The following is a 12262-nucleotide window of genomic DNA, read 5'->3' as shown; positions in this document are numbered from 1 at the left end:
GGTGGTGGTATATATGGTGGGTGGAGTGTAGAGGTGGTGGTATATATGGTGGGTGGAGTGTAGAGGTGGTGGTATATAAGGTGGGTGGAGTGTAGAGGTGGTGGTATATATGGTGGGTGGAGTGTAGAGGTGGTGGTATATATGGTGGGTGGAGTGTAGAGGTGGTGGTATATATGGTGGGTGGAGTGTAGAGGTGGTGGGTGGAGTGTAGAGGTGGTGGTATATATGGTGCGTGGAGTGTAGAGGTGGTGGTATATATGGTGGGTGGAGTGTAGAGGTGGTGGTATATATGGTGCATGGAGTGTAGAGGTGGTGGTATATATGGTGCATGGAGTGTAGAGGTGGTGGTATATATGGTGGGTGGAGTGTAGAGGTGGTGGTATATATGGTGCGTGGAGTGTAGAGGTGGTGGTATATATGGTGGGTGGAGGTGGTGGTATATATGGTGGGTGGAGTGTAGAGGTGGTGGTATATATGGTGGGTGGAGTGAAGAGATGGTGGTATATATGGTGGGTGGAGTGTAGAGGTGGTGGTATATATGGTGGGTGGAGTGAAGAGGTGGTGGTATATATGGTGGGTGGAGTGAAGAGGTGGTGGTATATATGGTGGGTGGAGTGAAGAGGTGGTGGTATATATGGTGGGTGGAGTGTAGAGGTGGTGGTATATATGGTGGGTGGAGTGTAGAGGTGGTGGTATATATGGTGGGTGGAGTGTAGAGGTGGTGGTATATATGGTGGGTGGAGTGTAGAGGTGGTATATATGGTGCGTGGTGTAGAGGTGGTGGTATATATGGTGGGTGGTGTAGAGATGGTGGGTGGAGTGTAGAGGTGGTCGTATATATGGTGGGTGGAGTGTAGAGATGGTGGTATATATGGTGGGTGGAGTGTAGAGGTGGTGGTATATATGGTGGGTGGAGTGCAGTGGTATATATGGTGGGTGGAGTGTAGAGGTGGTGGTGTATATGGTGGGTGGAGTGCAGTGGTGGTATATATGGTGGGTGGAGTGTAGAGGTGGTGGTATATATGGTGGGTGGAGTGTAGAGGTGGTGGTATATATGGTGGGTGGAGTGAAGAGGTGGTGGTATATATGGTGGGTGGAGTGTAGAGGTGGTGGTATATATGGTGGGTGGAGTGTAGAGGTGGTGGTATATATGGTGGGTGGAGTGTAGAGGTGGTGGTATATATGGTGGGTGTAGTGTAGAGGTGGTGGTATATATGGTGGGTGTAGTATAGAGGTGGTGGTATATATGGTGGGTGTAGTGTAGAGGTGGTGGTATATATGGTGGGTGTAGTGTAGAGGTGGTGGTATATATGGTGGGTGTAGTGTAGAGATGGTGGTATGTATGGTGGGTGTAGTGTAGAGGTGGTGGTATATATGGTGGGTGTAGTGTAGAGGTGGTGGTATATATGGTGGGTGGAGTGTAGAGGTGGTGGTATATATGGTGGGTGGAGTGTAGAGGTGGTGGTATATAAGGTGGGTGGAGTGTAGAGGTGGTGGTATATATGGTGGGTGGAGTGTAGAGGTGGTGGTATATATGGTGGGTGGAGTGTAGAGGTGGTGGTATATATGGTGGGTGGAGTGAAGAGGTGGTGGTATATATGGTGGGTGGAGTGTAGAGGTGGTGGTATATATGGTGGGTGGAGTGTAGAGGTGGTGGTATATATGGTGGGTGGAGTGTAGAGGTGGTGGTATATATGGTGGGTGGAGTGTAGAGGTGGTGGTATATATGGTGCGTGGAGTGTAGAGGTGGTGGTATATATGGTGGGTGGAGTGTAGAGGTGGTATATATGGTGCGTGGTGTAGAGGTGGTGGTATATATGGTGGGTGGTGTAGAGATGGTGGGTGGAGTGTAGAGGTGGTCGTATATATGGTGGGTGGAGTGTAGAGGTGGTGGTATATATGGTGGGTGGAGTGCAGTGGTGGTATATATGGTGGGTGGAGTGTAGAGGTGGTGGTGTATATGGTGGGTGGAGTGCAGTGGTGGTATATATGGTGGGTGGAGTGTAGAGGTGGTGGTATATATGGTGGGTGGAGTGTAGAGGTGGTGGTATATATGGTGGGTGGAGTGAAGAGGTGGTGGTATATATGGTGGGTGGAGTGTAGAGGTGGTGGTATATATGGTGGGTGGAGTGTAGAGGTGGTGGTATATATGGTGGGTGGAGTGTAGAGGTGGTGGTATATATGGTGGGTGTAGTGTAGAGGTGGTGGTATATATGGTGGGTGTAGTATAGAGGTGGTGGTATATATGGTGGGTGTAGTGTAGAGGTGGTGGTATATATGGTGGGTGTAGTGTAGAGGTGGTGGTATATATGGTGGGTGTAGTGTAGAGATGGTGGTATGTATGGTGGGTGTAGTGTAGAGGTGGTGGTATATATGGTGGGTGTAGTGTAGAGGTGGTGGTATATATGGTGGGTGTAGTGTAGAGGTGGTGGTATATATGGTGGGTGGAGTGTAGAGGTGGTATATATGGTGGGTGGAGTGTAGAGGTGGTGGTATATAAGGTGGGTGGAGTGTAGAGGTGGTGGTATATATGGTGGGTGGAGTGTAGAGGTGGTGGTATATATGGTGGGTGGAGTGTAGAGGTGGTGGTATATATGGTGGGTGGAGTGTAGAGGTGGTGGGTGGAGTGTAGAGGTGGTGGTATATATGGTGCGTGGAGTGTAGAGGTGGTGGTATATATGGTGGGTGGAGTGTAGAGGTGGTGGTATATATGGTGCATGGAGTGTAGAGGTGGTGGTATATATGGTGCATGGAGTGTAGAGGTGGTGGTATATATGGTGGGTGGAGTGTAGAGGTGGTGGTATATATGGTGCGTGGAGTGTAGAGGTGGTGGTATATATGGTGGGTGGAGGTGGTGGTATATATGGTGGGTGGAGTGTAGAGGTGGTGGTATATATGGTGGGTGGAGTGAAGAGATGGTGGTATATATGGTGGGTGGAGTGTAGAGGTGGTGGTATATATGGTGGGTGGAGTGAAGAGGTGGTGGTATATATGGTGGGTGGAGTGAAGAGGTGGTGGTATATATGGTGGGTGGAGTGAAGAGGTGGTGGTATATATGGTGGGTGGAGTGTAGAGGTGGTGGTATATATGGTGGGTGGAGTGTAGAGGTGGTGGTATATATGGTGGGTGGAGTGTAGAGGTGGTGGTATATATGGTGGGTGGAGTGTAGAGGTGGTATATATGGTGCGTGGTGTAGAGGTGGTGGTATATATGGTGGGTGGTGTAGAGATGGTGGGTGGAGTGTAGAGGTGGTCGTATATATGGTGGGTGGAGTGTAGAGATGGTGGTATATATGGTGGGTGGAGTGTAGAGGTGGTGGTATATATGGTGGGTGGAGTGCAGTGGTATATATGGTGGGTGGAGTGTAGAGGTGGTGGTGTATATGGTGGGTGGAGTGCAGTGGTGGTATATATGGTGGGTGGAGTGTAGAGGTGGTGGTATATATGGTGGGTGGAGTGTAGAGGTGGTGGTATATATGGTGGGTGGAGTGAAGAGGTGGTGGTATATATGGTGGGTGGAGTGTAGAGGTGGTGGTATATATGGTGGGTGGAGTGTAGAGGTGGTGGTATATATGGTGGGTGGAGTGTAGAGGTGGTGGTATATATGGTGGGTGTAGTGTAGAGGTGGTGGTATATATGGTGGGTGTAGTATAGAGGTGGTGGTATATATGGTGGGTGTAGTGTAGAGGTGGTGGTATATATGGTGGGTGTAGTGTAGAGGTGGTGGTATATATGGTGGGTGTAGTGTAGAGATGGTGGTATGTATGGTGGGTGTAGTGTAGAGGTGGTGGTATATATGGTGGGTGTAGTGTAGAGGTGGTGGTATATATGGTGGGTGGAGTGTAGAGGTGGTGGTATATATGGTGGGTGGAGTGTAGAGGTGGTGGTATATAAGGTGGGTGGAGTGTAGAGGTGGTGGTATATATGGTGGGTGGAGTGTAGAGGTGGTGGTATATATGGTGGGTGGAGTGTAGAGGTGGTGGTATATATGGTGGGTGGAGTGAAGAGGTGGTGGTATATATGGTGGGTGGAGTGTAGAGGTGGTGGTATATATGGTGGGTGGAGTGTAGAGGTGGTGGTATATATGGTGGGTGGAGTGTAGAGGTGGTGGTATATATGGTGGGTGGAGTGTAGAGGTGGTGGTATATATGGTGCGTGGAGTGTAGAGGTGGTGGTATATATGGTGGGTGGAGTGTAGAGGTGGTATATATGGTGCGTGGTGTAGAGGTGGTGGTATATATGGTGGGTGGTGTAGAGATGGTGGGTGGAGTGTAGAGGTGGTCGTATATATGGTGGGTGGAGTGTAGAGGTGGTGGTATATATGGTGGGTGGAGTGCAGTGGTGGTATATATGGTGGGTGGAGTGTAGAGGTGGTGGTGTATATGGTGGGTGGAGTGCAGTGGTGGTATATATGGTGGGTGGAGTGTAGAGATGGTGGTATATATGGTGGGTGGAGTGTAGAGATGGTATATATGGTGGGTGGAGAGGTGGTGGTATATATGGTGGGTGGAGTGAAGAGGTGGTGGTATATATGGTGGGTGGAGTGAAGAGGTGGTGGTATATATGGTGGGTGGAGTGTAGAGGTGGTGGTATATATGGTGGGTGGAGTGTAGAGGTGGTGGTATATATGGTGGGTGGAGTGTAGAGGTGGTGGTATATATGGTGGGTGTAGTATAGAGGTGGTGGTATATATGGTGGGTGTAGTGTAGAGGTGGTGGTATATATGGTGGGTGTAGTATAGAGGTGGTGGTATATATGGTGGGTGTAGTGTAGAGGTGGTGGTATATATGGTGGGTGTTTATCTGGAGTTTATCTGGAGAGAGTTCCGGGGGTCAACGCCCCCGCGGCCCGGTCTGTGACCAGGCCTCCTTAGGTCAGTGTCCCAGGATGCGACCCACACCAGTCGACTAACACCCAGGTACCCATTTTACTGATGGGGAACATAGACAACAGGTGGAAAGAAACACGTCCAATGTTTCTACTCTGGCTGGGAATCGAACCCAGGCCCTCACCGTGTGAAGCGAGAGCGTTAACCACCAGGCCACCAGAGCCTGGAGTGTAGTGGTGGTGGTATATATGGTGGGTGGAGTGTAGAGGTGGTGGTATATATGGTGCGTGGAGTGTAGAGGTGGTGGTATATATGGTGGGTGGTGTAGAGATGGTGGGTGGAGTGTAGAGGTGGTCGTATATATGGTGGGTGGAGTGTAGAGATGGTGGTATATATGGTGGGTGGAGTGTAGAGGTGGTGGTATATATGGTGGGTGGAGTGCAGTGGTGGTATATATGGTGGGTGGAGTGTAGAGGTGGTGGTGTATATGGTGGGTGGAGTGCAGTGGTGGTATATATGGTGGGTGGAGTGTAGATGTGGTGGTATATATGGTGGGTGGAGTGTAGAGGTGGTGGTATATAAGGTGGGTGGAGTGTAGAGGTGGTGGTATATATGGTGGGTGGAGTGTAGAGGTGGTGGTATATATGGTGGGTGGAGTGTAGAGGTGGTGGTATATATGGTGGGTGGAGTGTAGAGGTGGTGGTATATATGGTGGGTGGAGTGTAGAGGTGGTGGTATATATGGTGGGTGGAGTGTAGAGGTGGTGGTATATATGGTGGGTGGAGTGTAGAGGTGGTGGTATATATGGTGGGTGGAGGTGGTGGTATATATGGTGGGTGGAGGTGGTGGTATATATGGTGGGTGGAGTGTAGAGGTAGGTGCTGGCTTGTTATTCTTGCATGAAGACAACCGTGGTGGTGGTAGTGGCAACTTGCTGGTCAATAGCCTTTGTTCCTCACCAACACCGTGGCGCCAACCTTCAAACCTTGCTGCTACCTAGGTGTTACTTTATACCCTCCATGATCCCTCCACTACACCATGATCCCTCCACTACACCATGATCCCTCCACTACACCATGATCCCTCCACTACACCATGATCCCTCCACTACACCATGATCCCTCCACTACACCATGATCCCTCCACTACACCATGATCCCTCCACTACACCATGATCCCTCCACTACACCATGATCCCTCCGCTACACCATGATCCCTCCGCTACACCATGATCCCTCCACTACACCATGATCCCTCCACTACACCATGATCCCTCCACTACACCATGATCCCTCCGCTACACCATGATCCCTCCACTACACCATGATCCCTCCGCTACACCATGATCCCTCCACTACACCATGATCCCTCCGCTACACCATGATCCCTCCACTGCACCATGATCCCTCCACTGCACCATGATCCCTCCGCTACACCATGATCCCTCCGCTACACCATGATCCCTCCGCTACACCATGATCCCTCCACTACACCATGATCCCTCCACTACACCATGATCCCTCCACTACACCATGATCCCTCCACTACACCATGATCCCTCCACTACACCATGATCCCTCCACTACACCATGATCCCTCCGCTACACCATGATCCCTCCACTACACCATGATCCCTCCGCTACACCATGATCCCTCCGCTACACCATGATCCCTCCGCTACACCATGATCCCTCCACTACACCATGATCCCTCCGCTACACCATGATCCCTCCGCTACACCATGATCCCTCCGCTACACCATGATCCCTCCGCTACACCATGATCCCTCCGCTACACCATGATCCCTCCGCTACACCATGATCCCTCCGCTACACCATGATCCCTCCGCTACACCATGATCCCTCCGCTGCACCATGATCCCTCCACTACACCCCCATTATCCCTCCATAACACCCTCCACTTCACTCTCCTATTTCCACCACTATACCCCATAGGCTCCCTCCATGCTCCCTCCACTATGCCCTCCATGCTCCCTCCACTACACCCTCCATGCTCCCTCCACTACACCCTCCATGCTCCCTCCACTACACCCTCCATGCTCCCTCCACTACACCTTCCATGCTCTCTCCACTACACCTTCCATGCTCCCTCCACTACACCCTCCATGCTCCCTCCACCATGCCATGCTCTTCCAAGTGTTGTACACCAAGATAATCACAACACTGCATGATCAGTTTAATATACTGTACTGTCTCAGTACTACACTGTACTGTCTCAGTACTACACTGTACTGTCTCAGTACTACACTGTACTGTCTCAGTACTACACTGTACTGTCTCAGTACTACACTGTACTGTCTCAGTACTACACTGTACTGTCTCAGTACTACACTGTACTGTCTCAGTACTACACTGTACTGTCTCAGTATTACACTGTACTCAGTACTACACTGTACTGTCTCAGTATTACAATGTATCTTTGGTGTTGCTTCAGACTTCTTCATTGACTGGCTGATTGTACAGTATATACTGACTGACCGTTCTCATGATTGGTTAACGAACATAATAGATGCTGCATATACGTATTATGTTCACCACCAGGCAAGAATACTTAAAATTCCAAAAATAGGGATTAAGTTAACTCCTGGCATGTATACACCAAGAGACCTACACCTCTTGATGTACAGTATATATCCTGTGTAACTCCCCCATTGGTTTTCCCAACTTTATATACAGTGAAACCTTCCAGAAAATTCTCCCCTGGAATGTTTGGTCACCATTCTTACTGTAACTTGATAGAGACTGTTAATTAATCTTATGTGGTGTAAACCTTGGTAATCGATAGCAATTTTAAAAAAAAAAAAAGACATGTAAGCAAACACTCGGGCATATTTAGTAGACAATGTTTCGGTTCAGGGACCTTGTTCATGGTCACAGGACTGAAAAGTTTTTTAATAAACATGTCGTAGTGTTTGTTCACGTCTATAAACTCTAATCTCAGATGTCCTTGCTCTCAACAGCTGATTATATGTTGCAATAATCCCCACTGTCAGAGGTAACAATTCTAGATACTGTAGTACTCTGTTACCAAAAAAATGCAGAAAACACATTAGAAAGCACAGCACAGCACAAGTTTGTAGATTGTCATAATTGGCTGGAATGAATTTAGAAGGTGAGATGGTGTATGATACTCACTGCAAATGTTAAACAATGCAATACTGCATATACTTAATAATGACAAGACACCACAGGCAAAGATCTGCTTCTGTTAATGCACATAACTAATTTCAGATGGGTACAGTACTACAGATAATATATGTTCATAAATAGTTACTTTAAAAAATGTTTCCATGGCATGTTGCAGGCCATCAGTGACCCTGGGGATGACTACCAGAGAAGAGCATGGGAGATGGTCACACCACTCGTACAAAAACTTAAGCAGTTCTACCTCTTCTCCAATGATATAGGTCAGCTATTGGAATTTTTGTATGACTAAAAATCCTACTTAATAGCCCAGTTTAACATCAAAATACTAAATTTTTTCATATATAATTGGGAATTATGAATACATGTATTATTCAGTCTCCTTTCTTTCCACTTGTTTTGTCTACATACTGAGTATTGTAGATTCTTTTGAATGCTGCCTTATTAACTACTGTATATGGTCTACCAGTTTGGTCTGCTAGCTTCAGTATCTTCTTTGAGGTCACCTTAATTGTGTTCATTGTATTTTTTTTTAACACTTTGTCTCCCACTGAGGTAGGGTGACCTGAAACAGAAACATTTTCACCATTATTCATTCCATCACTGTCTTGCTAGAGGCTCACTGATATTACAGTTCAGATATTCCTCCAGACTAGATATCACCACCCCTCCTTCAGAAGGGCAGGCACTGTACTTCCCACCTCCAGGATTCAAATCTGACTAACCAGTTTCCCTGAATCCCTTCACAATGTGTTACTTTGCTCACACTCCAATAACTTGACAAGTCCCAACAACAATTTGCCTACCCTCCTATCAAACCCTGCCTTCCCTCCACTACAGATTTATACACCCTCGAACCTTGTCTACCCTTCTAGCCTTCTTCACAGATGTACTAGATTCTGCATATTTTAATCCCACACTTCTACCCAGCCCCTTAGCATTCACTTCTTTTTCATCCCCATTTATAAATGTTACAGCCATAGTGACATCACACATCCCTGGCTAAGGCCTACTATTACTGGGAAATAATCTTCTTACATACTCTAACCTAAACTTCACTATCCTCATAAAATCTCTTGACAACATTCAGTAACCTACCACCTGTTTTATTCACTTGCATAATCTACCACATTGCTCTCCTATCCACCCTATCATATATCTTTTCTAAATCTATGAAAGCAATGAAAACTTCCTTTCTAAAAGCTCCTTACTGTATATATGTACTGTAAAATGTTCATAATTGATTTTGGTATGATTTTTAGAGGCCAATATTTTCTTATACTGTATTTATCTATTCTTATGTGTCTTGCTACTATACATGTTTTTTTTTTTTTTTTGTGCTGAAACTGTTTTTGCTTTGTGATCATATTGATTTTTGTTCTTCATACTTTTAGTATTGATATGCAATGTTTTCATTTTCAGTGCAACTAAAAATAACCATTTCTTTCTATTTAGAGAGAGTGAGAGTTGTATTGGCACTTGTCTGTCTGTTTGTCTCATGATGAGGGGAAGGATTTACAATGTATATCATAAAAAGAATGTTTTTTTTTTTAACAAGTGGGCCGTCTCCCACTGAGGCAGGGTGACCTAAAAAAGAAAGAAAATCCCCAAAAAGAAAATACTTTCATCATTCAACACTCACCTCACTCACACATAATCACTGTTTTTGCAGAGGTGCTCAGAACACAACAGTTTAGAGGCATATACGTATAAAGATACACAACATGTCCCTCCAAACTGCTAATATCCCGAACCCCTCCTTTAGAGTGCAGGCATTGTACTTCCCATTTCCAGGACTCAAGTCCGGCTATATAAAAATAACCGGTTTCCCTGAATCCCTTCACTAAATATTACCCTGCTCACACTCCAATAGATCGTCAGGTCCCAAATACCATTCGTCTCCATTCACTCCTATCGAACACGCTCTTGCACGCCTGCTGGAAGTCCAAGCCCCCTCGCCCACAAAACCTCCCTTACCCCTTCCTTCCAACCTTTTCAAGGATGACCCCTACCCCGCCTTCTTTCTCCTACAGATTTAAATGCTCTCCATGTCATTCTACTTTGATCCATTCTCTCTAAATGACCAAACCACCTCAACAACCCCTCTTCAGCCCTCTGACTAATACTTTTATTAACTCCACACCTTCTCCTAATTTCCACACTCCGAATTTTCTGCATAATACTTACACCACGCATTGCCCTTAGACAGGACATCTCCACTGCCTCCAACCGCCGCCTCGCTGCTTCATTCACAACCCAAGCTTCACACTCATATAAGAGTGTTGGTACCACTATACTTTCATACATTCCCTTCTTTGCTTCCATAGATAACGTTTCTTGACTCCACATATACCTCAACGCACCACTCGCCTTTTTTCCTTCATCAATTCTATGATTAACCTCATCCTTCATAAATCCATCCGCCGACACGTCAACTCCCAAGTATCTGAAAACATTCACTTCTTCCATACTCCTCCTCCCCAATTTGATATCCAATTTTTCTTTATCTAAATCATTTGATACCCTCATCACCTTACTCTTTTCTATGTTCACTTTCAACTTTCTACCTTTACACGCACTCCCAAACTCATCCAATAACCTTAGCAATTTTTCTTTAGAAGCTCCCATGAGCACAGTATCATCAGCAAAATGCAACTGTGTCAATTCCCATTTTGTATTTGATTCCCCATAATTTAATCCCACCCCTCTCCCGAACACCCTAGCATTTACTTCTTTTACAACCCCATCTATAAATATATTAAACAACCATGGTGACATTACACATCCCTGTCTAAGACCTACTTTTACTGGGAAGTAGTCTCCCTCTCTTCTACACACCCTAACCTGAGCCTCACTATCCTCATAAAAACTCTTTACAGCATTTAGTAACTTACCACCTATTCCATATACTTGCAACATCTGCCACATTGCTCCTCTATCCACTCTATCATATGCCTTTTCTAAATCCATAAATGCAATAAAAACTTCACTACCTTTATCTAAATACTTTTCACATATATGCTTCAATGTAAACACTTGATCTACACATCCCCTACCCACTCTGAAGCCTCCCTGCTCATCCGCAATCCTACATTCTGTCTTACCTCTAATTCTTTCAATTATAACCCTACTGTATACTTTTCCTGGTATACTCAGTAAACTTATTCCTCTATAATTTTTACAATCTCTTTTGTCCCCTTTCCCTTTATATAAAGGGACTATACATGCTCTCCGCCAATCCCTAGGTACCTTCCCCTCTTTCATACGTTTATTAAACAAAAGTACCAACCACTCCAACACTATATCCCCCCCTGCTTTTAACATTTCTGTCATGATCCCATCAGTTCCAGCTGCTTTACCCCTTTTCATTCTACGTAATGCCTCGCATACCTCCACCACACTTACATTCAGCTCTTCTTCACTCCTAAAAGATGGTATACCTCCCTGGCCAGTGCATGAAATTACCGCCTCCCTTTCTTCCTTAACATTTAAAAGTTCCTCAAAATATTCTCGCCATCTACCTAATACCTCCCTCTCCCCATCTACTAACTCCCCTACTCTGTTTTTAACTGACAAATCCATACTTTCCCTAGGCTTTCTTAACTTGTTTAACTCACTCCAAAATTTTTTCTTATTTTCATTAAAATTTCTTGACAGTGCCTCTCCCACTCTTTCATCTGCTATCCTTTTGCACTCTCTCACCACTCTCTTCACCTTTCTTTTACTCTCCATATACTCTGCTCTTCTTATAACACTTCTGCTTTGTAAAAACCTCTTGTAAGCTATCTTTTTCTCTTTTATCACACCCTTTACTTCATCATTCCACCAATCACTCCTCTTTCCTCCTGCCCCCACCCTCCTATAACCACAAACTTCTGCCCCACATTCTAATACTGCATTTTTAAAACTATTCCAACCCTCTTCAACCCCCTCACTTCTCATCTTTGCACTAGCCCACTTTTCTGCCAATAGTCGCTTATATCTCGCCCGAACTTCCTCCTCCCTTAGTTTATACACTTTCACCTCCCTCTTACTTGTTGTTGCCACCTTCCTCTTTTCCCATCTACCTCTTACTCTAGCTGTAGCTACAACTAAATAATGATCCGATATATCAGTTGCCCCTCTATAAACATGTACATCCTGGAGCCTACCCATCAATACATAATCTAACAAACTACTTTCATTACGTGCTACATCATACCTTGTATATTTATTTATCCTCTTTTTCATAAAATATGTATTACTTATTACCAAATTTCTTTCTACACATA

The 12262-nt window shown here is 45.6% G+C and overlaps 1 protein-coding gene across 4 annotated transcripts in view; it reads left to right on the top strand.

Moving 5' to 3' along the window:
- Positions 1-12262, top strand: part of LOC128695397 (CYFIP-related Rac1 interactor B) — a 101767-nt gene that overhangs the window by 77045 nt on the left and 12460 nt on the right. For all 4 annotated transcript variants that reach the window (XM_070095564.1, XM_070095567.1, XM_070095566.1 and 1 more), the window contains one exon: positions 8152-8254. In XM_070095564.1, coding sequence (XP_069951665.1) covers positions 8152-8254 — 103 coding nt within the window. The remainder of the gene's footprint in view (positions 1-8151; positions 8255-12262) is intronic.

Source organism: Cherax quadricarinatus, chromosome 50 (assembly GCF_038502225.1).
Source record: "Cherax quadricarinatus isolate ZL_2023a chromosome 50, ASM3850222v1, whole genome shotgun sequence".
NCBI lineage: Eukaryota > Metazoa > Arthropoda > Malacostraca > Decapoda > Parastacidae > Cherax > Cherax quadricarinatus.
Note: the sequence above shows the minus strand (reverse complement) of the source record. Positions and strands in the feature narration are given on the sequence as shown.